We start from the raw sequence: 25978 nt of genomic DNA, 5'->3' as shown, positions 1-25978 counted from the left end.
TAGCAAGAGGGACTTATCCCCTCCTCGGTGTGGAAAATAGTCGCCCCTCAGGAATAAGGTTCTCAGTGACTGAGGAGTGTCATTAAGGGCTGGGGGCTGGGGGCTCTTGGCTGGGGGCTGGGGATTTTCCCCAGTTACTATGTACATTGTCCCAGGCTACTTCTATAGGAAAATGGAAGAAAAATAGAAGCAAAAGAATTCTTTAGCCGTTGGATTCCCCACCCACTTGTTATAATTACCCAGCAACTTGAAATCTTAGTGACAGCCCTGTGACTTCTGCTTAAAACTGCTCAACCCAGTTTGCCTTAAATTATGCTTGTAACTAAAAGGGAAGTTTGGATATTCAATGATTTGGCACTTAAGGCCTTATTCTGCAGATTTGTCTTATCAAGACCAAGAATCAGTGCCTGTCTTCATTGTCTGTTTGAACTGTTTCTTGTGAATACTCCATCACAATAATCAAGCTTCCCTTGTGTTTTCCAGGATAGGGAAACTCATTCACCCCATGGAAATTAACTTTTCGCCAAAAATCTGCAACAACGTCACCATGTAAAGTTAAGCTTTGAATTTAGGTTCCATTTAGATGGTAACACCACAGGATTGTGACTAGACTTCAATGTTTGAGAAACACTTTCACATATACCAATAATAAAATCGTCCAGTAGCAAGACACAGCTATACATGTTGCATGTCCCAGCAAGAATCAGTCGTTTTATCGATAATAACATGTGACCCCTATGGGTTTTTTCAAGTTTTGATAAAGACCAGTTAACAAATGGCCATCCACACTGCCGGAACGAGCATCTCAAAATTTGCAGTCTTACCAAGTTTTAATGTGACATGTCTAAAGCCAGCAAACAAATGACTCCACAAGCAGGGTACAAAGAAAATCATTTTTAGAGCTTGCCATTCGGGCAAGCTGAAGCTAGCATTTACTAGCCCAGACGTCATTTCAACTAGCCCCAAAAGCTTTTTGACGAGCAGAATTGATTTCTCAGTTCTTCTGTCATTTGATTTCCTCAAAAAACATCACTTGCCCGTTGGGCAAGTTAAAAACAGAATTCACTAGCCCGATAGCCCCAGGCTATCGGACAGTACTTTCTTTGCATGCTGACAAAGCTGCAAAATTTTACAGACAATTGTATGGTGGGAAAGCATGAACTTGTCCCCACCCCCTCGATTACAAATGTCTGTAGAATTTGCACCTTTGCTGAGCTCTATCTCTGTTAGTTCTTAACAAATCACTTTTACACTTGGCAACTTCAATGACTGCGGTGTAGATGAATCTTTGCTAACTGGTGCCAGTCATAGCTGAAAAAACCATGGAAGGGTTTTACTCTCCTTCTCATGATACACAGATGCCTCCACAGGTAGATCAGTGGTCTGTTCCCTTTATGGTTTGAATTGCCAGAGATTTGCAAAGGATTGTGTTATGGCAAGGAGTTTTATGGTAAATGACAAAGGGTTGGAAAAATGTGCAAAGATAAAGTCCTCAGTCAAATTATCAAGTTTTATAAGTATTTATTTATTGCCAAGTATTAATGAACATCATCACAATTCCATGGCAGAGAAACTGGATGGAAGAGTTAGCCTTTAAGCTTCTTCTTGGGCCTCAAGTTATTGCAGTGTCCACACTTCTTCTTGCGACAGTTGACTGCACGAGGGTGAAGACGGGCATAACACCTGGTAAAAGTGTAACAAAAATTTTTAGTGAAGTGGCTAATATTCTATTGTTAAGTAATTTTTTGCCATTTATGTGAAAAACGACAAAAGAGCCATTTCACTGTCAAACGCAGAAAACTGAGTGAACACTTGAAAAATTTCATGATCGGGCACGGCCCATGTAGATGACCACCAAAGAACTGCACCAACCACAGACCGATTACTCTTGCCCCTTACAGGCTAGTTTTATTGTTACTAATCAAGACTCTTTGAAATACAACATTGCAGATGTAATTTTGGTGTTCACGGTTTTACAAGTTTCTAAGTAACATTAAACTCAAACACATACTTTCGGCAGATCATCTTGTCACAGTTGTACTTTTGAGCCAAAATACGCAAACTGGGTTCAATAACTCCACCACGCAGCCTCAACACAAGGTGAAGAGTTGACTCTGTTGACAGAAAAGTACTACTACTTTAACACCACCTTAAGACATTCTTCATTGTTGCTGTGTCCATCAGCAATAATATTATAATCATTCTAATTGAACACTGATTGAAAACCTTAAGAAATGTGATACCCTAATTGAATATGGATGATGTCAAATTAATTATCATGGAATAATTATGCAGCTGTAATCTGATGATCCTTTTTTATGTTTTTGTTGTGTTCAAATACAGGGCACAAAATGAGGGTAATTAATAAAAGTGGTATACAGTCAAAAAATATCAAAAGACTGTGTTACTTTGACTGCCATACTGCTGGAAAATAAATGGAATTCTTATGGAGAGATTTTCCAATTATAATTGATAATCAATCAGTTAGGTCAACCTGATTGTTGCCAATGATTGATAATGAAATCTCAGCTGATTCCCAACACTACTCAAAGGGTGGTATGACCTTACAGAGGTGTTTTTCAGGAAGAATTGACTGGTAAACGAACATAGGCAAACAGATATGAATAGGAGGTTACCAGTAACAGTTGTTTCACCAACATCGATCCTGTTTGCCTACGTCTTACAACATACTGTAAGTTACTTTGCTGTTGGGTCAGTTCCCTAAATACTTTCGCCTGATCCAGAGGAGGAGCGAATAGTATCCCATGATGCACCTTGTTTCATGTTATATTATCACTGCGTACGTGACATATCATGATCACTACTCTTCAGCACGCGCGTAATGAACATCATGTAGTGCTCGATGTGTATGGTTTCCAAACATGTTTCGGTTCAGCAGCTTCTGCTTTTGAGAATATTGAGTTAGCAGATATTCATTGTGCTTTAAAGAAGAATTTCAACGTTACTTTGAAGGGTTACATTTGTTTCACTGGTCTGTCGAGAACTACTTGTGCGCTCGGTCGCAACTACAAACACAAAGTATGAGACTTGGCAACTGAAAGGTTCACCAGGAGAAACGAAACCATGACTGATCTAAAAAGTGGCTCCAACAAAACAGCCGCTACGCTGTGAAGGTAATTGCCAAAGGAGGATTTATTTCAGCATCGCGCTCAAAGGAGCTCAATTTACAACTGCAGTTACAAATAAAATTTAACCTATCGATGCGACAAACAATCCTCTGAATCTACCCGGTACTGACTCACGCAATCTTCAAGGAAATTTCCTGACCAGAATACTGATCTGTTCTTTTGAATAATTAAAGTTTCTGATATATATTTTTTTCAATTTCTGAGCAGGCTTGTTTAGCGTTGTACCTCGTTGTGCCGCTTACATGCTGCGTGGCACCTTTGTCTGGGTTCCTATCACACTGAAACACACGGTAATATTTACCGCTCCCTGTTCTAATTAAAATAATTATAGTCAAATTCCTTTTAAAAATAACCACTATGAAAATACAAAGTGATTGCTTCGGCATAAAGTGCTCTTGAAAGCGCCCAACAGATGTAGCCTTCAGCAGGCTTTACACATACCACACATATATTATCACACATGGCGTTGAAATGTGATAAAAGATACGAAATTTCCGCCATCTTTGCTCGATAAAAAAGTCTTCAAAATGTGGGTACTTCTGGGTACTTCTTAGCCTGTACAATATTCAGGACCTCAATTTGCCGGCGTGAGGTCCACATTTGGAAGACTTCAACATATAATCCAAAAAATCGTAAATATTCATGACCTTGTTGTGGGTCACTGAACACTTTGTGATAAGAAGACTAAGTGAAACAATGAAAATAAATGTTTCTATGTTGTAATGTCGCTCTTAAGCCATTGCAAATCGGAGAAGTCATGTCAAATAACAAAGTAATGCAATTTTCTTACTTTTACTGGAACACAAATGAGAAAAAAGGCGACGAGAAAACGACCTTATTTCACGATGGAATCTGCCATGACTGCGATATTGCGTAATGCATCTAGAAAAATGCATCATGGGATACTATTCGCTCCTCCTCTGCGCCTGATCAGTGACTGAAGACTGAGTGTATATCCGTGCAAATCACACTTTTTTGTATCAGGGCTGAGAAAAAAAGGTGGACACATGCGTAGTGCTCGTTTCACTTCTTAAGCAAAACGACATAAGACATTTTTACCACAAAATGACTGGTCACTGAATAGGCAGACATACCCTTCTGGATGTTGTAATCAGAAAGTGTTCTGCCATCTTCCAGCTGCTTGCCAGCAAATATAAGACGCTGTTGATCTGGGGGAATTCCTGAAAAGCCAATGGTTTCATCATTATTACATTATTTAAGACAATGAAGCAGAAGTGCTAATAGTGTCTTATTTGAGGATCTCAGTCTTCAACAAACCCAAGTCTGACATTTTGAACTAAACTTTGGGATTTCAACATAAATACAGATTTATGTTAAAACCACCTTGTTCATAACAATTAATGGCACCACGGCAAAGTAATGCTTTGATTTGTGTTAATGTGGCTATATAAAATCCCAGTAACTCAATTCGATCAGGAACAAAAATTTCCACGTTTTGAGAAAGTCATCTCAATTAGCTCAAGAAATAGCTTAACTTACACATGAAATGTAAATCCCTATCAGTCTAGGGGAAAAAAACGAACAAATGTTTTTTTCTGCAATTTTAAGTTGTAACAAGACAATAGTTTACCTTCCTTATCCTGAATTTTAGTTTTTACATTTTCGATGGAATCACTAGGTTCAACCTCGAGGGTAATGGTTTTACCCGTAAGAGTTTTCACAAAGATCTGCATGATCTGAAAAAGGAAAGGAGAAAGTTTATTTTTCTGATATTGTTATTTCTTAGGCACTCACTTAGAAAGAGACATTAGTAGCTTTTTACTAAGTCGCCAAAATCGTCCGCCATTTTACCTCGTGTCCTTGGTGGAAGAGAAGGAACGTTGCGGGGTGGCCGCAAAGTATGAGAAGGGTTTTATGCGCCTGCGATATTTTCAGCAAAATGAATAGTCCAAGCTATTGTGTAAGGTAAAGTGAAAAGTCGCCCATTCAAAATGGCCGCCGAAGATGTTTGCATGACAGAAATGGACTCTTCAACTACGTGGTTAGTTGAAAGAGCAAGGCAAAGTTTACGAGAAAATAATCCTTACGAGGCAAAAGCTTGGTTAATCACTGCAAAGACCTTGTATCCGAAAGATTTTGGTATTCAGGTGAGGTCTCTTGCAATCCAAGTTTCCTTTAAAGAAATAGCTATTGCATTAATATCCGTATTCCCCCCGTTGAGGACCAATAGAATTCTTCAGGGGTAAGTCATAAAAATTGAGGATTTCTTTAGGGGTAAACTAAAAAAATATGGAATTTTTTTGGGGTGGATCTTTATAAATTCTCGCAAAATTCCTCAGGGTAGACCCATGCAAATTTTTCAGGGGTAAACCCATATTCTTCATGAGGTAAACCCACCCATATTTCATGGAAGTCCTCAGTGCTAAATGCAATTTTATTAAATTTCCAGGGGCAAGATGAAAACAAAAGTCCTCAAGGAGGTGGGGGGGGGGGGGGGGGACGTGGGATCTGGATATTAAAAGCAACCCAATTTTATCATGATTCAATGTTTAACCATTTTCTTGACCACTTTCTTTGAATATTAATATTATTTTTAGTATGAAGCATACAGTATTGAGAGAAATGCTGAGAGAGTACAGGAGTCTGCTAAGCTCTTCTACCACATGTAAGTCTGGGTCTCTATTTCACTGGGGGTGGGGGTAGGGGTGGGGGCAGTGGCACTTCCTATGGCACGGATCTAAAGCTGAGGGTTTTTCACGTCACATTTTTTGGACCAAATGATTTAAGCTTCCTCTGTGTCTGCTCCTTCTCTTCTTACCAAGTGTTGAGACGCTTGCAAATGAGCAAATTTATCTGTAAATCAATATTGGTGATACACTGCAAAACAGTCCATATTTGTGTGTATTCAAGTACCCATGAGCAAACAAAAGGTCTGGAATAAGGCTGAAAATGGAGAGAGCAAGACTGGGAAGAGATGCTAATTTTCTCTCGCCGCCACACATGCCCATAGGGTGTGTGAGACTACCAATTTAATTACTGATTTTGAGAAAAAAACTGACTGTTTTGCAGTCTACATCGGTGAAGATGTAATGTGACTAAGGTTTCAACATCTGTATGAAACTCAACTATTGTAGGTATTTGGGGGGACACTCCTGCGCCCAGCAAAATGAAATTGCACCTGTGATTCAGTGGCAGTGAAACCCCATTGCTAGAGAATTGCACAATCAAAGTGGTAAGAAATACTAGCAATATAAGTACCAGAATTTTTCTAATCAATTTTCTAATTACTGTAAATTAGGTTTGAGCAGTTTCCTGACAGTGACTTGCTTTGGAAAGAAGTCGCAAGTTTTACAGATGCTCTTGAGGGTGAAGTAACAAATCAACACAGCAAATTTCTGACAGGTAGATGTCCATGCACCTTAGTTTTGGATTTCTTCCTCTGCATTGTCAAAGTTTACATTACATGTATTTTTAATACTTTAATTAAAGTGGAAAAAATCCAGAATTTTTTTTCTGGCAGATCGGAAAAGTAATTCCATACAGCTTAGTTTGCAAAAATCTCTTCAGCTAACTCTCAAACTTTGTCACCAGCAATATAATGGACCAGTAATTTGAAAAAGGACTTAAGACTTCTTTTCTTTTCTTTGAACTTCATTTACATGTAAATATACAACTCATGAACACCCAAATTTTGTTCATTCAAAATGACCATTATTTTTTAGACATGTTCAGCTGCCTTCCACAGCATGCACAAAGAGAAATTCTTCTCCAAGCTGCAGGTGGGTTTATGCACTCTTTCTAATATTAAATTAAATTAATTAAATCTAGTCTAACTAGCTCAAGAAAACTTAAATCACTTTTAACCCATTTACCCCTGAACTGCCCCTGACTGCCTGTGCAGATCCATGTCCCTTCTACCGCTTGTGACGTGGGAGATCCTGGTTTGAGATTAAATGATCAATAATGATTATAATGAGTCCATTTCTTAACCAGGGGGGTTTTGCAAGTTGTTAAGGTAAACCTCCCATCTTTTCTGGCAGGAATGAATCAGTACAAAAAATGGTTTTGCAGTGGCTCAGTTATCATCAAATTTGAAGGTCCATTTGCATTATTCATAAACCTAATTACCTAATTACTTCATAAACCTAATTACTTAAGTTAAATTCTTGAAATAAAGTTTTGTTGTTTTTGTTAAGCCTTACTTTATGTTTTTCCAGGGAGATGCAAAGATTGCATTGAAAAATGTCGAATGATGCTACTTCTGATGAGAAGGTTCCCTGACGTGATCCCAAGAAATGGGGTATAGTTCAATGTTACATGATTATGTAACAGTAGTTTTTTGTCTTTTATTGGCTCGTTTTAAATACAGAGACAATAGTGGCATATGAAATTTTGAGCAAATTCTGTATATTAAGACTGATCAGTTTTCATTTCTTTTTAACCAAGGTGACTTTGATTGAGATGTTAATTAATGCTGAAAAGTCTGAGTATCCTGATACTGCAGTTAACCCATACAGGAAGTTGTTAGGTACAAATCAAATTTAAATTGGACTGGATATTCTACATTGACAGGCAAATGTGTCCATGTTTGGAGGAGTCTGCAAGGGTGGATCTGGGGGATTCCCTGCATGTCCTTGTACCTTCTTTTTGCCCCAGCTGTTACTTCTTCATTTAAGATACAACATTAGTATCTTTCATGACCCTCCCCCGACCCTGCCCCTTGTCAAAATCCCAGGTCTGTCCTTACTTTGAGTATATACGTTTTGTCTGAAGTGTGTGATTCCAAAAATTTTCCCTACTCTGGAAGATTGAGTGTCACTTGAAGCTAAAAGGACTAGGAAGGAAGAAGGAGAATACTAAGAATATCACCACCCTCCCTCCCTGGATGAGATGCTATTCCATCTCAGGATTCCTTGGGTAGTATGTCGCCAGTTCCCCTTGTATACCTGGGTGAAGAGAGACAACAAGTAGAGCAAAGCTTCTTCTCTAAGGAAACTTTGCGATGGCAATTAGCCTTGAACTCAGACCTAAAGAATACAAAGTTTGAGGTGTTAACATTTGGCCATGGCCATGTCTCCTTTGTACTTTCACTTTTTAGTATCAATAAACATGTACCGGTAGATGTACATTGACAATAGCTATTAATAATTATTATTTATGTAATTAATTAATTACTTTAATAATTATTTAATTATTATTTTTCCCATTTCAGTTTGTGATGTACTGCCTCATTTACTGGCCAGTGAAAACATGACAGTTCATGCTACTCATGTGAGTAGTAGCAGTAGCCAAGATGAAGAGGTTTGTGATTTCCTACAGGGTGACTTTTTGATCAATCTTTGTTGATATGATTATTCTCATAAATAAAGTTGTTACTTTGAAACAACACAAGGAACAAGAACAAGGAATAGAGTTTAGCAGAGATGCCAACCTCTGGGAGATCTGAAATCTGGTGACTGTCTCTTTTGCAGTCACCCTCTCCCAATACCACCCACCTCACTATACCTCCTATACACACAAATCGACCCAGTCCCCAGACCAAGTTGTGGATGTAGCTCAGGACTTTATACATAGTCTTACGTGAAGTATGGAACATCAGCCAATGCTTCCATGAATGTAATGATGAAACAGTCTTTGTCAGCATTAGTTAGCATGTACTTCCCCAAAAGTCAACTAGCCAGTAAAATTTTTGTTGAGCATCGATTTCCGTTCTTCTGTAATTTGAATTCTCCAAAAACTTCACTTGCCCATCAGCAAGTTAAGAACAGAATTCACTTACCCTAAAGCAAAATCCACTGATACTGAGGTGCCATCCATTAATTCGATACTAACAGTTAATTACAATAATATTATTGTCCTTTCTTTCCTCATTCAGGATATTCCTTCTGGCATCTCACTAACCCAGGTGTACAAGTGGCTAGAGTTATCCATTCAGTTCTATGTCTCATGTGCCACTGTCCATAATTCAGTATATGAACACTCTGATACTCAGTATAACAGCCTTGTAGACACTAGCATTATTGCAGAAGTACTGGATGGCAAAGGTCCGTGGATAGCCCTTCATGAATTGTTTTACTTGACAGCCAAAAAGTGCGGTTGGATTGAGATCTGTAGCATTCAAGAAAGGCTTGATACGCAAAAGTACAGGTAGTGTGGAAGTGAAATAACTGTGGCAAGTTGCTTGATCAAGGATGTATAGGAATAGGCCCTTTGCAGATAGCCATTCACGTGGCACAAAACCACTGTGCTGGAGAGCAAAAGTCGCACTAGGACAAGACAAACAAAGAAAATTACAATTTCTAATTATGTATGTCTTTTGTTTGTCTTGTCCCAGAGCGACTTTTGCTCTCCGGCACGGCGGTTTTGTATGACGTGAATGGCTAGCTGCAAAGGGGGTTTTAGGGAGGGACAGCATAAGAATGCTGGGGATATTCGTCTTGCAATAGACCCTTTTTGTGTACAGCCCTATTAAGTCCAGAAGAATGGTCCTAAGCTTGGAATCTGTGTGCCTCCAGTGAGCTGAGATTCAGGAGTGAATTGATTTACGCTTTTTGACCATTATTGTTACTTGAGGTGGAAAGATGAGAATTTTGACCTTATGATGCAATATTGTGGAATGGAGAAAAGAAATTGACTTCCCTGTGAAATTTAAAACCATAGCAAAAAAATTTTTAATTTCCAAAAGGGCCTGATTTTCTTTCTACAGTCAAAAAACCTAATCCATTTTTCAATAATATTACTGGAAACAGGTGTAGATCAGCACCAGATACATGTATCCACAGCAACTTTTAATTACTTATTTACTTGGTTTTTGATTGATGTTGCAGAAGTAGCAATGATCACTGGACAAGTATCTCTGAGCTGCATCAGAAATTAAAGAAAATGGCAAAACACAGTTCAGAAGAGGAGGTTGGTGATGACACTGTGGAAAAAACTGGACTCATGTATGCTGCCACCATCTTGTTCCTGCAAACTGTTTGGGAATACTGTCGTGTGGTCAACAGGCTTGATTCAGTTTGTGAGTAAAGACCAATGTAGCGATGGTTCATTTGCTTGATAGAGTAAATTTTGTTATAATGTGATAAATGCCATGACTGGCAGATCTACCAGAAAGGGCTTCTTGCTGGTCTGGGTGTGCTGCCACTGTAGCACATTGTTGTGTTGTGTTGTTGACCTAGGCATCACAGGAATGTCACTAAGATTTCAAGTTGCCGGGTAAATACAACAAGTAGGCAGGGAATCAAACAGCTAGTGATTTCTTTTGGTTCTATTTTTTATGAAAGTATCCGGGGGGCCACATTCATAGTAGCCAAGGGAAATACCGAGCCCCCGCCTCTTAATGACAGCCCTGGCTTCAACTCATAGTACCAGCTGGGAGGTGAGGTGTTACACAATGGAAGTCAACAGTCATGCCAATTGCCGAAAGGTGTCCCTGTAGTTAATGCCAAATGTGTGTAGTGGTCCTTTCTTCAGTTTCTCTATCTTTTCTTTATCCCTTTCTACTGCCAGAGTGAATAATGCAGTTTTCTAAGGTGGCTCTTACTTTTGAGTCTGAGGACAAAATCTTGTAGAGTGGCCATTCAAACAAAATTTCTGTACCTGTACTTTCACATGGTGCTATTTGTTTTTGCTATTTGTTTGTGGCATTTTGCCTTTGGCCACATTTGGCAGTGAAACGAATTTTGTGAGTCAGTTCCATATTCTCAATGGAACAGTGGCATTAATTTGTTTTGTTGTTGTTGTTGTGTTTGACAGCCTCCTCTGGTTTAGTTCATCCTTTGGTCTTGGTTGAGGACAGTATTGAGGGCAGCAATCCAAATTCCATGAACTCAGCAGGAGCCAGTAGGTAGGAGTGTTAAAATCGCCTGGGAGAGCACTCCCTATAATGGCCTATACAGGGAGGCTCCGTCTGGGAGGGGTACCTTTCTCAGGCTTCAGGTATATAAAAGGGTAGGGGAATCTGTCGTTGTGGTTTGTGAGAGGACCTAACAGGGCTAGCAGATGCATTTTATGGCTGTGAAGAAGACAAGAAAACTTTCTTCTTTAGTATGATTTATTTATATTCAAAAGGTGGTGCACTTGCAGCAGTTAAGGGATGGAGTGTTCTAAACTAGTATGTGAAAGGGGTACTATTTGTCAATAAAAGGTATACGAAAGGGGTACCTTTTCTGTCAAAAACGGAATATAAAAGAGTAAGTTGTTGGACCTCAAGGCGGAGCCTCCTTGCATTTAAATTTTGTTGAGTACCACCCTTCCCCCAGGGAAAATCAGGATTTATAGATTAGAGGTGCTATCAATAACTTGTGATAGCAAAACCCTGAAAGATCATGTAAATGCCAGAGTGTTTTAAATAAGCAAGTACATGTGCGTGTTTTATAATAACTGTGTGTTTTGCACCTTTATAGTCCAGCACCAAAGAAGAAGAAGCGAAAACTGGCATCTGTAAGTATGATACCGTACCAGTACATAATAAAATATATGATCTAGGTAAAAGTTCATGTTTGTTTCAAATGTTCTGTATTGCATAATATAATCAAGTAAAAGTTGGGATAGAAAAAAAAGACCAGCAACTTCTGATAAACTGATCAGTAATGTTCTCCTTCCAAATTTCCTTTCTATTTTCTTGGCCAAAGGGAGAGAATTACAGAGGTGGATCCAGAAAATTCAGAAAGGGTAGGCCAGGACAGTTGCCCACTTACCAGCTATATAGATACTTGTGATTTTTCTGAGAATTCTACTAATAACAAATTTCAAATAAAAAGGGGTGCCCCCTCAGCCCACCACTAAATCCGCCCTTGTTCATTGATATTACATCAGGAGTCACTTTCACACACCCTTAAAACCAGTTTGAAGACTGTTAGAGGATTATTCCCAATCTGGTTGGTCATAAACGGAAAGACAAAAAAACCCAAAAGTACTACAACTTTCATTATACTAGACCATGAGAACAAAGTTACTAAGATAAATAATATATAATATTATAAATAATGTTATATCTCTTGATGGTTTGAATAGGGTGCAAAAGTGCAAATCAAGTAGGTTGTATAAATGTGCCCATCACAGAATGTGAATTGATTGACTATGGTTGTACAAACTTTGCTTTGTGTGCAATATGTTGAACAGATTTGCTGTAATAACATATAAGCTTCTTTAGCAGGTTAGTCATGGTTCCCCTGGCACAGAGGATGGCAAAAATAAGCAGTCATCACACATAATAATAGACAAAAGTGAGTCCAGCGGCCTGCAATGTAGTGATGTTTAGTTTGACTTTTAAAAGCAATAACGGACAGCTTAGAAGTGCAATGGTGAGAAAAATATAAGGGCAATATAAAACTTTCTTGAGGTCGGGAAAAAGCAGGAATTTGGCAGTAATATGAGAAACTGTAAGGGTTACTTTTTAAACGGGTTTAGCCCGTGTTTAACAAAACCGAGTTCTAAGCTATTTTCAGTTTGCCAATCGCTTTTATGTAAACACCATTTATCGTGAACAGTTTCATGAAAGCATATAGCGTGGACGAGATCTGGAGGTCCAAAGATTTCTTAAACCGTGGTCTAAATTAGACTTCGTTTAAATAACCGACCCTAAGTGTTTGTAAAAGTCAATGCAAAAATGAGCGAATTGTATATTCCGGTTTCCACATTATTAGAGATGAGTCACGTTTAAGGCAAACGGCAAACATCAGATTTAAGTTCAGAATTTCTCAGAATAGAAAAAAAGCAGATAAAAACTGTCCAGAACAACTCTTATACAAAAAACTGCCATGAAACTACTTATATTTGAGTGGAAGTAATAAACAGCAAACGACAATTGCAGGGAAAATTTGGTCACGTGGTACAAATTCACTTTTGCCGTTTGGCGTAAACGTGAATCTTAATCTCTCTATCATCGGGATTTTACTCTGATGCAGCTTTCAAAGATATTAATGCCGTTTTTTTTTTGCAACCTAAAATGTCTCATTAGACCAGAATTTTAGAACCCCGCCTCCCTTTTATATTAAGAAAATAATAATAATTAGATCCTACTGCCATACTCAAGTGTACCCCTTGGGGTTTAGCTAAAAAACATCCCTAGGGAAGTAGTAAAAACCAAGTGTTCTCCCCCCACCCCCCACCCCATTCAAGATCTCCTCGTTTGAATTTGCTCCGTGACCTAACTTTCATATAGTAGCAAACCTAACAGTGAATAAAAGCGTAATATTTTGGGTCAGTGCTTAACCCTAATCATGATCGAAATCACGGGTCGAACTCTAATGGAGTGAGCTCGAAGGGGGCAAAACTGACTGTTTCCCTGTACAAGATATGTCACCATCTTTTTATGGGGGGACAGGGGGTACATAGAGACACCATCAGTATTTCTGTAAAGTGGTGGCCGTGGGTCCTAACTTTGTACAACAGACCACTATATTGACGACGCTGTTCTTATACGTATTTCTGAATCCTTGCGTCAGATTGTGGTTCCGTGAGTCAAAGCCTTTCAGATGACTTTCATGTATCCGTGGAGGCGTGGCATCTTCTGAACACCCATGTTGATTATAAAAACGGTTAGTTTTGAATTCTTTTTTCACTTTATATTTGCGCATTTTTTTCAGTCTTTTTCACAGTGGAATGTTATGGGCTGAAATCCCGCCGGGGACTTAGTAAGACATACTTAAAGCAAGAGGGACTTAGTAGACTGCAGAATAGATGTTATTTTTTGCGTTTCAGGCAAGCGAAGGCAAGCACGAAAACAGCGCGTAGCACGAGTCACGCGCAACGGGAGGCACGCGTGACTCGCGTTGCGCCCTCCTCTTTAGCCTCCCCCGCAAACGTTCTTAGGGGTTCGTCACGCGTTCCTTTCCCACTAGTTAGTGGGGCGGGAACGCGTTACGAACCCCTAAGAACGTTTGCGAAGGAGGCTACAGAAGAGCCTTCGCGTCTCGGTGACAGTGAATTCGCGCCATTTAAAATTTCATCGTTCTTATTCCATCTCATAGAATGTATAAAATGTTGGCGGATTTTTCTGTAATTCTCTGTCTTGTGTTGACGTCCTACACAAAACTTGATTATTAGTCTCCCGTTGTGCAGCAAGGGCAAAGAAATGTACGAAGAAAGTGTGCTGCGTGTACAGAGCTTTTTTTTTTGCTAAACCTCCGTTTTTACCCTTTTTGTTGCCATCGCCGTCAAAGTAGAAGAAAATCGAACTCGACTTATTGTTAAGTAGAATTGTTTTAGTTTTGCTCAGTTGTTGTTGTTGTTTTAAGTACTTATATACGCACCAACGTGAGAGTCTCTTTTGGTCAGATTTTGCTCGTCTATTGGATGAGTGGGAGGTTGGGCAGTGGAACTGGATGAGAACGTTTCAAGTTGACCGACTTATTTATAAGGTAACAAAGCAGTTTTGTGTTAGAAGGGTAGTGATCGTTTAATAAAATCACTAGGTCGGAGCATTTTAGTTAATCTCGTTCATTTTTGTTGATTATGAGCCATAAAGTTCATGTTAGCAAAGGAAATTCTCTTACGATATAACAAATTTCTTTCGCAAGGGTTCATGGGAATGTTCAATGTGATGTGAGGAGGATCATGGGAAAGCTTTAAAAACGCAAAGGCTGACTGTATCCTTCACCCTTCCCATAATCCCATAATCCCTTCGTAAAAGCCAAGAAACGACTGAGCACAAGGCAGATGTGTTTGAAAATTGACGGCGAACGGACCTTATTTTTTTGTTAGGGAAAATACAAAAAGGCGGTGGAGTTTCTTCAAGAACAAAGGCTTTCTTCGGAGCAAGATACTTCATCCAACCAAGAGGTAAGTTTTAACACAAACTAAAATTTAATAACCTGTTTTCTTTATTTTGATGTTCATTTTGCGTGACATTTTATCAGAGGCCTATTTATCCAACTTCGATCTATTTCCTAGTCTCGCGCGCAGACGTTTTGGCCTCGTCACGCAACGTTCCTCCCCAAAGAACCCGTCCCTTCTTGGGGAGGAGCGTTGCGTGACGAGACAAAAATGAGTGGATGGGAGACTACCTATTTTCCAGGACTTTAATTTCCCTCGGATATTGGGCCACTCCCATTTTCTGAGCCCTTGGTCAAACTCCTCGTATCTTTTATCTTTCAGTTATTGATAAGAGGCGCCATTCAGTTATCCTGTTGTTATTTTCAACTTGATGATCATAAGGTAATAAAAAATCACGTCGGCAAACACAAGTTGTTGTCGACTTCTTTCGATTGTGTTTTTGAGTGACTGATTACGGGAAGGTACTAAACCCTAGAAAGGGTGCAATTGATGGAAAGTGGCGACTTGAATGCATAAAGTAGTTCGCAAAATTACCAAAAACAGAATAATAAAGAAGAAGCAACCGGTAAAAACTGCAAGTGTCCGTGAACACGGGCTTGGGCAGTAGGTAGCTAGCTTACTTACTAGCTAGTCCAGTTCTGGCCCCTCTCTCTCTGTCACGCAACGCCCTCTCCTGACGTTGCGTGACAGAGAGAGAGAGAGGCCAGAACTGGACTAACTTACTAGACCGCCGCTCAGTAGAGGTTCGACGGTGCTTTCAAGTTTGTGTGTTGTTGATTTCTTGATTTTTCTTCTTATTTTTTTCCACAGAGAGCATGTGAAGAAGCTCTCTATGGTCTTCAGTTTTTTTCGTCAAGAAACTCGACCACAGAAAACATGGCACTAAAAAGATCGACGTCAGTTCATCAAGGAAAACTTGACGTAACTGGAAACGACTCGGCAACCGCCACATCTTCTACTTCTGGTAATTTAGGATTTGTTCCACAAAAGAAGCATAGCATTAAGATATAGGGTTTTTTAGCAAAAAAATAGGGTGGAAATAACAATATTTAAATATTAGAACTGAAACCATAGAATCTACAAGCCTTTGTTCCGTTGAATTAATTAGCAATTATCGGATTCGGCTTTCCTTTGATATGACGAATTATGCTGATCGAGGAGGGATACATCCTCGGAGACCCAGGGACAGATAGTGGGGGCGAGGGAAAGTCTAAACGGGCGGAAACTGATATGGCACGAAGAAAAGTAAAGAACGGCGAGAAGAGCCCCTGGGGAGGGATAACACCCCTCAGATATTCATAATTTTTGACCTCATGCGACATCCGAATCAAGTAATGTTTTTTTGTCATATATTCTATGTATATTCTATATCATTGACTGAGTTAGGTAGCGCCGGACGGGAAAATATTTGGCTCGAGCCTAGGACGTACGGACCGGGCGCAGCGGTCAGGACGCACGGACCTCGTTGCGCTTGGTCCATACGTCTTAACCTCGAGCCAAATAATTTCCCGCCCGGCGCTACCTAACTCAGTCAATAAGCATTTTATCATATGACCGTTGTGTTTTTGATTTTTTCTCACGGCGTGAACGCGCATAGATCAGTACGCTTTAATAGCAGGGCCGTACGTGTTTTTGCGGCCCTATCACTTGACACCTACGGCCCTCATACGGGATTTTTCATATCGTATGGTTTTCCAACGAAATTGTGCGCGGGGTCGTACCGGTCGTATGATAAAACATAGTTTAACCCCAGAACATGCTTACTTCTTCTTAAAGTTCCCGTCTTAAAAATATTGCCTGTTTCAACGCTAGTTTAAGGAAATGAAGCGATGCTCATTTTAGCAGATATTCTTTATATAGCAGGTTTCATCTGTCAGTGGTATTTTTCTCTATTTTTGCTGTTTTTGTCGCAGTAGCTCAGCTTTTTCGTCTTTTTATAGCGTTTGAAACTTTCGGCCATTTTCTCCAACCTCGTTCCCGGGTTCTCTCTTTTTTCTTCCTCGAAGCAAGAGAGAGAACCCTGGGAAAGAGGTTGTATTTTCTCCAGCTCTGCACTGGTAAAAACAGCTGAGCCACCGCGCTTTATGTCCTTTTTCTATTGATTATCAGTACAATTGAGGTCGATTGTATTGATATCGACGAAAATTTTCCAAATTTGGTAATAGCTGGTCATGAAGAATTTTCCAGAGGATTTAAACCAATGAGCAACGGAGAATCGTACGTCACATGATTTTTAATCTTGTGCCTTTACTTCCAGGTAGAACTTTACGGCTGATTCAGTGCAGCGAAGCGGAAGTTCTGTCCTTTTGTGTGCGTTTGCTTCTTTCTTCCCTCAAGGTGATCAAGTCACTTTAAACGAACAATTGTGACAATGGGGAACTAAAACAAAGACGGTTTTGAGAGACGCACGTCACCGGAAGCTAGTCTGCTACACAGCCATCTGGAGGAGCGTTGCGTGACGACACTATGAACGGCTGTGTAGCAGACTAACCGGAAGTGGACTTTTTCAATCTTGGCAGTGGTTTTGCCTACATTTATGGTTCACAGCGGTCAAACGAGTGAAATTTGCAAAAGTTAAGCGAAATACTTCAAAGTTAAGGTTGCTACTTTCACTATCGAAAGGTTAGGGTATTACCAACATCCTGTTAGTTTACTAAACTTTTTAAAAGTTTACTAAAAAAGTTCTAAGTGATTGGAAACCGATGCTGACGTTATTATCGGCGCCATTTTCAAACATGATTCTCTTTTAGCGCGAAGCGTTTTCAGCGAAAAAAGCTCAAAATTTTGAGAAAATGGAAAGATAGTTATGTTGACTAACTGATTTATACATCTTTGCCCATTTTTTTCTAACTGGTAAATGAAATCCCAGCAATAAAAAACAAAAATAACGATTTAGACGTTTGACCGCGGTGGTCATTTATGGCCAAATTGTCTCTGTAAGAATAAAGAACCTTAGCAATACAAATTCGATAGCGTCAAGGTATTTTAAAAGGCAGAACCCTTGTTTCCGGTTAACGTGCGTCGCTCAATTGCTAAAGCTCCCTGATAAGAATCAGAAGGGGACTAAGCCAAGGTCTTTGTGTTACTGATGGTGTAGTCATGAAATCACTTAATGACATTCCCAAAAATTAATTACAAATTCAAGTGCAAATAACAACAACACTAGAGAAACAAATGATACTATGAACCTTGACATGTGTGGTCTAATTGAAGATTATTCGTTTTTGTGTTACCAAGTTATCCTTGAAGTTCGTTTTAATTGAGAAGTTAGTTACATCAAACACTTAAAAAAGTGTCTCATTACAAAATTAAACACCTTGTAGTTCGTGAAAAATTTTCGGCTACGCGTCGCATTTTCATCTCTCCTCTCGGTGTTTGATATGTTATAAAACACCCCGTCTCGTCTTTTGTCGTAAGATCGCTGAAAAAAGAACCCTGTGATAGCAGCGATGATTTGAAAACACTTTTTCAACGATCGTTCCGTACCATTTTGAGCCATCCTTGCTATCATTTGGAAACCGTGTTCCACTGAATATAAAGCTTCCAGGAGTAGTTCTTATGCCACATTTTCAAGTTAGCAACTTGGTTCGAAGATAGTACCAACTTGCTACCCTATAAATCCGAATTTAACGAATTTAGCGTTACGTTTATGACGATGAGTTCCTTTCGATCATTTATATTTTATTAACGATCGAGGCGGTTATATAGGAACCAGTTAAAACCATTCTTAACCTCTGAACAAAACCCAACCTTCAACACAACAGCTACCAACAGTTGCCTACAGCATAAAAAACGACACCAACTTTTCTTTTCTACTTTCTTCTTCAGCAAAGACTGGCAACTGAAGGACGTAATGACACCCTCATAGGTCACGTGATCGTTCTTCTGCAGTATGGTTGGCCGAGAGAGGAAGCAACTTTTTATGAACTCCTCGACAAAATCCGTGATCACGGCGGGCTGAAATACAGAGTGTTTTTCAACTATGTAAGCAGTATCCTTTTGCAGTACTTTCTTGTTGGTTGTTTTGTTTCCTTTAAACTCTGCAAAGGGCTAAAATATGAATAGGCCGTTCCGAGTTCCCCCGAGCCTCTGTATCAAAACGAGGGGGAGTTCTCAGCTTTTGATATGGAAATGATTCTTCATTGTCGTGCAAATAAAACTCATTTTCACAAGAAAGTTTGTGCGCTTGGCCTCATTTTGAAAGTGAGGATTTTTGGAACTCGGAAGTGGCCTATTAAAAAATGACGTGTGGTATTCTTTTACACGAATCGCAAAAACCCTTGCCGTGAAGTACATTACTGTTGTACCTCTACTTAATACAAAAAACTCCTCTTTTACGGATAGCTCTCTTGGTCCCCTAACATGCAAAACTTCAGACAATCTCAACTTCTATAATACGAACACCTCTGTAATGCGGATGGTTTACGGTCGTTTCGCTACAAGTCGTTTCGCTGCATGTCATCAACAGGGAGTCAAGTTATGTAGAGGCTTAAATTTTACCAGAAAGTGAATTTACTTCATGATGTAGCGAAACGACTTTACAACTATGCAGCGAATCGACTTCATTATGCAGCAAAACGACTGTACTCCATGCGGATACTTGGTTCTGTCCTTTTGGTGTTCCTTTTAAGATGGTTTCACTGAGTAGGTTGTGACAGAAAGTGACTCTAAAGACAAAGTGGATTTCCGTTGTAAATCAGAGCTTTTAGCCCACACAAGTCTAACATGTTAATTCAAAACCATGACTCAGAGTATAACGAAACCAGCGTAATTACTAATTACTCATCTGAACTTTCATTGCATATTTACTCAAATAACTCCTTGCTGATTGTGGAGGAGGAGGTTGGAAATTAGGCTCAAAACTGTTACGTCAACCAACACGTGTCTTTCGTTTCAAGTTAATATACTGTTAACTTAGCTGTAAGAGAGAAGAGTGATAATAGTAAGGATGGTATTGATGATGATGATGATGATGATGTTAATGGTGAATGATATTAGGGACTTTAAGATCCAACGACGCGGACGACAACGAGAACGTCAAAAACACAAAAGGTTTAATAAGCAAAACAACAATTTTGCACGTGCATCACGCTACATTTATTTCCTGTTTTTGCACGACTTCGACGTGAAAATGCCTTATTTCGCGTTTTAAGGGGGACGTAAACAGGCAACGACGAAATTTTATTTCTCTTTTTGAACTTGGATATGGCCCCTAGGAATTCAATCCCAGGAGGGTTCGCCTACATTTGACAAAGTAAGAGGGTAGGAATAATTGCGACTAAGACTGAAAGAAAGCAAATTCACTTTTTAAGCGACGTTCTCGTTGCCTTCTCGTCCCTAATAGGGAGCTTAAGCAACAATGAAGGCGACGGTTACGAAAACGTCACTTACAAAGTAAAGTCGCGCTGCTTCAAACTTCATTGCACTTATTCCATTTCGTTCGATTCGTCAAATTCTGGCAATTTTTTCTGGAGTTGAATTCTAAACGAGTGTAACGAAGTTCAGGAAAAGAAAAACAAGGTCGTTGTTTTGTGTTCACGTCCTCCACAAGACGTGAAATTAGGCATTTCACGTCCTAGTGGTGCAGTGACGGGAAAGAAATGTACAAAAAAGCGTGATGCACGTGCAGGGTTGTTGTTCTGCCAATCTAAACCTATTGCTGTTTTGCCGTTCTCGCTGACGTCCCCGTCGTCGTTGCGTGAGCTCAATAATAATGATGGTGATAATGCTGCTGCTGATGATGATGATGATGACGGTAGTAGTGGTGGTGGTGGTGGTTGTGATGATAAACGTATTGAGTTGTTCATTTTAACTGTTGCCAGATATCGATATTTTAGAAGAGTTTGCTCATCTTTACACTGACGACAGCTATAATCTTGATCTTGTTCCTATTGCCACGTCTGGCTCAAGGTCAGCACGCTGCTACTGTGACACATCAAACTGATACTTTTTTCGTAAAAACTGTTGAGATTTTACTGCTGATCACCGTTTTTCTTCGCATACGGTCAACTGTCTCATATAAACCTTGGGCTAATGCGCCTTCATAAAGGGTTTAGGAGGGCTTATCATCGGAGGGGCCTATATTCAAGGAGGCTTATAGACCTCTTTAGCTTATATGTTTTGTTTTCGCAATAGAGGTCCCGGGGGAACTTGACCCTTTGTCTCTTCATAAATTATGCGTACTTATGCGTACTTACAGGTCCCGGGGGAACTTGACCCTTTGTCTCTTCATAAATTATGCGTACTTATGCGTACTTACAGGTCCCGGGGGAACTTGACCCTTTGTCTCTTCATAAATTATGCGTACTTATGCGTACTTAGAGGTCCCGGGGGAACTTGACCCTTTGTCTTTTCATAAATTATGCGTACTTATGCGTACTTAGAGGTCCCGGGGGAACTTGACCCTTTGTCTCTTCATAAATTATGCGTACTTATGCGTACTTAGAGGTCCCGGGGGAACTTGACCCTTTGTCTCTTCATAAATTATGCGTACTTATGCGTACTTACAGGTCCCGGGGGAACTTGACCCTTTGTCTCTTCATAAATTATGCGTACTTATGCGTACTTAGAGGTCCCGGGGGAACTTGACCCTTTGTCTCTTCATAAATTATGCGTACTTATGCGTACTTAGAGGTCCCGGGGGAACTTGACCCTTTGTCTCTTCATAAATTATGCGTACTTATGCGTACTTACAGGTCCCGGGGGAACTTGACCCTTTGTCTCTTCATAAATTATGCGTACTTATGCGTACTTAGAGGTCCCGGGGGAACTTGACCCTTTGTCTTTTCATAAATTATGCGTACTTATGCACGTGAATATGACGAAATTTGAAAGAAACAGTTGCCTAGAGTATTATCACATGTCCTGTATTGGGAAAACAAAACGTACAAGCTAAAGAGGTCTATTGCCGGACAAGAAAATGCGCTTGCAAACCAGCTATAGCAGTGCTAATCAAAATACGTTTTGCATTTGTTGGAGTTTATTTATATTTCAAAATGTCGTAATAAATTGAATTTCTTCCAATAGATTTGGGGGGGGATTATATCCGGGTTTTATAATCGGACGGTTTTTGTTGTTGTTGTTGTTTACAGGCGCATGGGCCTCTCACTAAGTAGGAGGCCTAAGTAGGGGGCGTATTAGCGGCAGTTTACGGCTACGCGACAATAGCGGATAGCTTTAGTGTTGAGGAGGGCTTGAAGACACCCCTGAAAGCTTCACTTTACTCTTTTTCACCAAAAACGTTAGTACGGTTATTTATACTGAAGGAGGTTAAGCCCTCTCCCGAAACTTTTTACATTTGATAACTTGTTTCCGCCACTCGCTAAAACTCATCTGCTCATTGTAGATCAGAATGACGACGGCTATTAACGACAGCTATCACGTTTTCCCGCCAAAATGACGGTGGCTCACGCGTGAGCACTACTCAGTCTTGAAAAAATCTCGTACTCGTGGTCGTCCTCGTCTCAGAATCAGCTAGAATCTAAAGCTCTCTAATAGGCCACTTGCACTAAGAGGTCACGTGACCAATGCTTCCTTTGAACAATGAGTTGGAATCTTGCTGATGCCAAAAGTTGAAAAAGCAGATAAAAATTATCTTACACCGGAAATTTGAGAGGAAACGCATTTAAGGGAGATATTTTATGGCACTTTGATTTTTCAACAAAATAGTATGATTTGTGTTGGCCGCCATGTTGGAGGGTATACTCTTGCCCTCCAACATGGCGGCCAAAACTATTTTTTCCTTATATCTTGTTAAACTTTTGATAGTTACGCTCAGATGTGCTGTAAACGTTACCACGTCATCTTTTCAACATTTTCCTTGAAGTTTAAGTGTAAAATTTGCGTTCAGAAAGAGGTAATTCATAATTTGTAAAAATCACGTTTTGGTCACGTGAACAGCTACGAACTTACTCATTTTAAGAAAATGGTGCGGGTTTGAAAAACCAAATAACTATTGTTTTGTTTAAGATATGACCTGACTTATGATGATGTGTTTGTTTCATATCTGTCTTTTTACAGTAGGGCCGTAACCCGAGGGGTAAACAAGGGGGCCAAGGAAGACTTCCGTGCCGCCCTGGAGCGACAAATCGCACGAAGTGACGAGAATTTCGAGCCATTGCTTAGAGGTTTTTTCCAGGAAGAGGCCGATTCCCTAGTAAACTAATGGGCCAATGTCGGTCAGCCAACAACACCGATGAAGTTCTCCTTAACGGACTGCTTGCCTAATTTCAGTCCATCTGCTGATCGCACAGACCTTGAAAAGATCTTTAAAAGAGAAAAACGTGTATATAATCTGTGAATTAGATTAAAAATTTAACTTTTAACTGTGTCATCGCCATTAAACCGCGGCTTTTCCGTAAACGTTTCCCTAACTCTGTAGACCTTAAGAGTGATTAGCATCAAATTTCTCTTTGTTATATCAATGGTTTATAAACAAAGAGGTGATGAGAATTAATTACATGATCACACATGATGAAATTTAATTCATAATTTTACAAATCCTCCCCGCTACTTTTGTAGGAACTGAATAAAGGAAACAAATGAGAAATGGGATTTTCATATTGATAATGGGGTTTAGAGGCCAAACAAGTTAACAGATCTTTAAGATCTCCAGTATACGCAGATTCCTCCCCCTTTTTACTGTTTTTAGGATTAAAAACAATGAAAAATTCCACCAGGCAAATGCGACAGCTACACGCGTATGTTGCAAATGAATCATGCACTCTTATTTTTCTCGTTATTGAGGAATGTTTGTTCGTTTAGTCTCTCTTTAGACCTTTTTATTTTTCGAATTCAGGTCACGTGATGTTCTCAAGGGATTTTCATTAGTTATGCACGCATATGTACGTGGATAGCACGAAATCTGAAAAAAAAAACAGTTCTTTGAGGTAACATCACATGGTCTGCGATGACAGGACCCCGGACAGAACTAAACATAAAAGCGAAAAAGGTCTGTCGAGTTTTAATCCCCTTGAGGGATCTTTCGTGCATTCTACATGAAGTAGGACAATCGTTTGAAAAATCACGACAGGTCAGACAATGTCCCCAGGCCCTCGCAGATTAACACAAAAATCCAGCCAGAACTCACAACTCGATCAGCTAACTTTTCGAATTTCTGGTATGGTAACTAAAACTTTAACGACAATTTAGACGAGTCAGTTTACACGTAGAAGTCTATTTATATGGCTGTATTCGACGGAAGAAAAATCGCCAGAAGTATAGCTGCCGCATACATCGTCGTGAACTATACCCACGCGATTTCCAAGTCGATTTTCCCCTGATTTTCGCCAAAATGGAGCAAAGTGCTCGGAGATCCATTGAAATCGATCATTGTTTAATAGGCGTGTCATAAGCAGTAGATACGTGACGTATAAGATTTTGAGCATTTTACAATACAAACTTCATGGTGCAAATTTGAATTGGAAGCAATCACTGAGCAATCTCTGTTCAACATGAAGTCTCTTCGCAAGCAAATTGGTTCGCGAGCCAGGAGAGTTATTAGCAACCGTTAACAATATCATAGGGAGGACACGGCAGACAGCGCTTAACTTGCGGGATCATAGTTTAATTTGGCCCGCTTTCGCGGGAACGCGGGAGCAAGACTCCGTAGTAACCAGCTGTCGGGGGTAATCGGACGAGATCGCGGAAAAAACGTGCCCAGGGAAAGGTTTTTTCTAACAAAAACTGAAGAAAAAAAAAGCTTCTAGGTGTCCGTTTTTAGCAAACATGATCGTCAAAGTAAAGATAAAGAAAGCGCTAATTTGTGCTTACAAGTCAATTTTTTAGTTTACCCTAAGTTCTTCTCTTCTATCCGAACCCTGAGAACAGCCAAGAAGGATCGAAAGATCTTCGAGCACGGAAATCAGCAACAGCGTTCTCATCTTAGTAAAAGACCCCTGTCATTTCTTGAAAATTCTCAGTGATTAAACAAATAAATTTCGATTCTAAAGCTAATCCAAATTTTGAACGCATATTTTCCTATACGAATGCCTTTCAAATAAGCTCTCGCGTTCGGCGTATCCTGCGTCCAGCCCCATATTCAAGGATGATCAACAAATGTCGTGGGACTCCCCAAAGGCTTGCCACCCTGTGTGTGGCCCATACATATAACGTTTTGTTCTCCTTTCGGAGATTGTGTAACCTGAAAAGTATTATCTGGAATCTTTCCATCATGAAGTTTGCTTTTCGCTGGTGAAATGAGTGAACTGATTTCTTGTACATGCAAATTGAATCTCTTGGAAGTGCTTAGAGCCAGCCAGTCGATTGTAGATTGGAATTAAGGTTAACGATCACAAAAAGAAAAGAAGGGATAGAAGGAAATCATTACCGGGTACTTTTAAAATCGGACACGTTTATGTGTGGCGTGAGTTCTAGCCTTGTCCGCGGTGCGCGTGGTTTACGGTCGGGTCCAGGTGTTTTTAGAAATGATAATTTTTTTAGCAAGTAACGATTCCAAGAAAATAAAACAGAGGGCAGACAGGAAGAAGATTATGCCTCTACAAATATACCGGTAAAATCGAAAACACTTCTTCGTCCCTTGAAAGCGGAGTAACAAGATCTGATAGGGAAAACCCCGCGCCTAATTGTCTCAAAGTCCTGTAATGAACAAATAATCGGAGAGTGTGGCATCAAATGAATTGAAAGGGTGATTTGGATTAGAAGTACTGAAAACAAAGTGGGGCATATGCCGCCAAAAAAACTAACAGAATAAATTAATTGCATTTTCGTCTTTAGCACCAGCTTGTTCTTGGGAGTCTTTGGGAACGATCGCTTTGATCATGGCGCGCTCGGCGACGCATATGTTTAGGACCGAGTTAGCGGGAGACCACTTATTTTCGCGTCATCTCAACAAAATATCATTAAGTCTTCAATAATAGCTAATAAACTCAAACCCTAGCACATTTATACATTATATTCAAAAAGCTGAAATGTACGCTCTGGCGAATGCTATGCGCCGGAAACAAATCAGCGCATTGGGGAATACCCACAAGGCCTGGTCGCTCAATCGTTGTGCAGAAAATTTCGCGCTCTCCGAAATGTTTAGCGCCTACAAGACGTCTTAGGCTGTACGAAATATAGACTAAACTTGA

The 25978-nt window shown here is 39.8% G+C and overlaps 2 protein-coding genes across 3 annotated transcripts; one reads left to right on the top strand and one right to left on the bottom strand.

Moving 5' to 3' along the window:
- Positions 1-1501: 1501 nt before the first annotated feature.
- On the bottom strand, positions 1502-5011 carry LOC140950193 (ubiquitin-ribosomal protein eL40 fusion protein). The gene is made up of 5 exons (XM_073399393.1): positions 4962-5011; positions 4741-4846; positions 4244-4330; positions 2012-2114; positions 1502-1683 (listed from the first exon to the last, which is right to left on the bottom strand). The coding sequence occupies exons 2-5, from the start codon at positions 4841-4843 to the stop codon at positions 1587-1589; spliced, it is 390 nt and encodes a 129-aa protein (XP_073255494.1). The 5' UTR covers positions 4844-4846; positions 4962-5011; the 3' UTR covers positions 1502-1586.
- Positions 5012-5093: 82 nt separating this feature from the next.
- LOC140950162 (integrator complex subunit 10-like) lies at positions 5094-23212 on the top strand. Of its 2 annotated transcripts, none has more exons than XM_073399356.1 (21): positions 5094-5257; positions 5708-5775; positions 6409-6512; positions 6833-6889; positions 7328-7410; positions 7557-7638; positions 8323-8411; positions 8986-9257; positions 9938-10128; positions 10866-10956; positions 11516-11552; positions 12268-12337; positions 13559-13651; positions 14391-14473; positions 14817-14894; positions 15210-15269; positions 15699-15852; positions 17146-17225; positions 18717-18879; positions 20711-20798; positions 22908-23212. In XM_073399356.1, exons 1-21 carry the CDS (start codon positions 5102-5104, stop codon positions 23050-23052), a joined length of 2244 nt encoding a protein of 747 aa, XP_073255457.1. In that variant the 5' UTR covers positions 5094-5101; the 3' UTR covers positions 23053-23212. The 2 variants fall into 2 exon arrangements, with proteins under 2 accessions (XP_073255457.1, XP_073255456.1); XM_073399355.1 differs by having other exon boundaries at positions 12265-12337.
- The last annotated feature ends 2766 nt before the right edge of the window (positions 23213-25978 follow it).

Source organism: Porites lutea, chromosome 10, assembly GCF_958299795.1.
Source record: "Porites lutea chromosome 10, jaPorLute2.1, whole genome shotgun sequence".
Classification (NCBI taxonomy): Eukaryota; Metazoa; Cnidaria; class Anthozoa; order Scleractinia; family Poritidae; genus Porites; species Porites lutea.
The sequence above is the reverse complement of the archived record's forward strand: the minus strand, read 5'-3'. Positions and strand labels throughout refer to the sequence as shown.

Bases quoted from the DNA above. Each gene is read 5' to 3' on its own strand.
- LOC140950162 (XM_073399355.1), top strand. From the start codon at position 5,102: ATGGCCGCCGAAGATGTTTGCATGACAGAAATGGACTCTTCAACTACG. The intron at 7,639-8,322 runs GTACAAATCAAA...TTCCCATTTCAG, and splicing joins CCCATACAGGAAGTTGTTAG to TTTGTGATGTACTGCCTCAT. The intron at 18,880-20,710 runs GTATCCTTTTGC...AACTGTTGCCAG, and splicing joins GTTTTTCAACTATGTAAGCA to ATATCGATATTTTAGAAGAG.
- LOC140950193 (XM_073399393.1), bottom strand. From the start codon at position 4,843: ATGCAGATCTTTGTGAAAACTCTTACGGGTAAAACCATTACCCTCGAG. The intron at 4,331-4,740 runs GTAAACTATTGT...TTGGCTTTTCAG, and splicing joins TAAAATTCAGGATAAGGAAG to GAATTCCCCCAGATCAACAG. The intron at 2,115-4,243 runs GTATGTCTGCCT...TTCTGTCAACAG, and splicing joins TGATTACAACATCCAGAAGG to AGTCAACTCTTCACCTTGTG.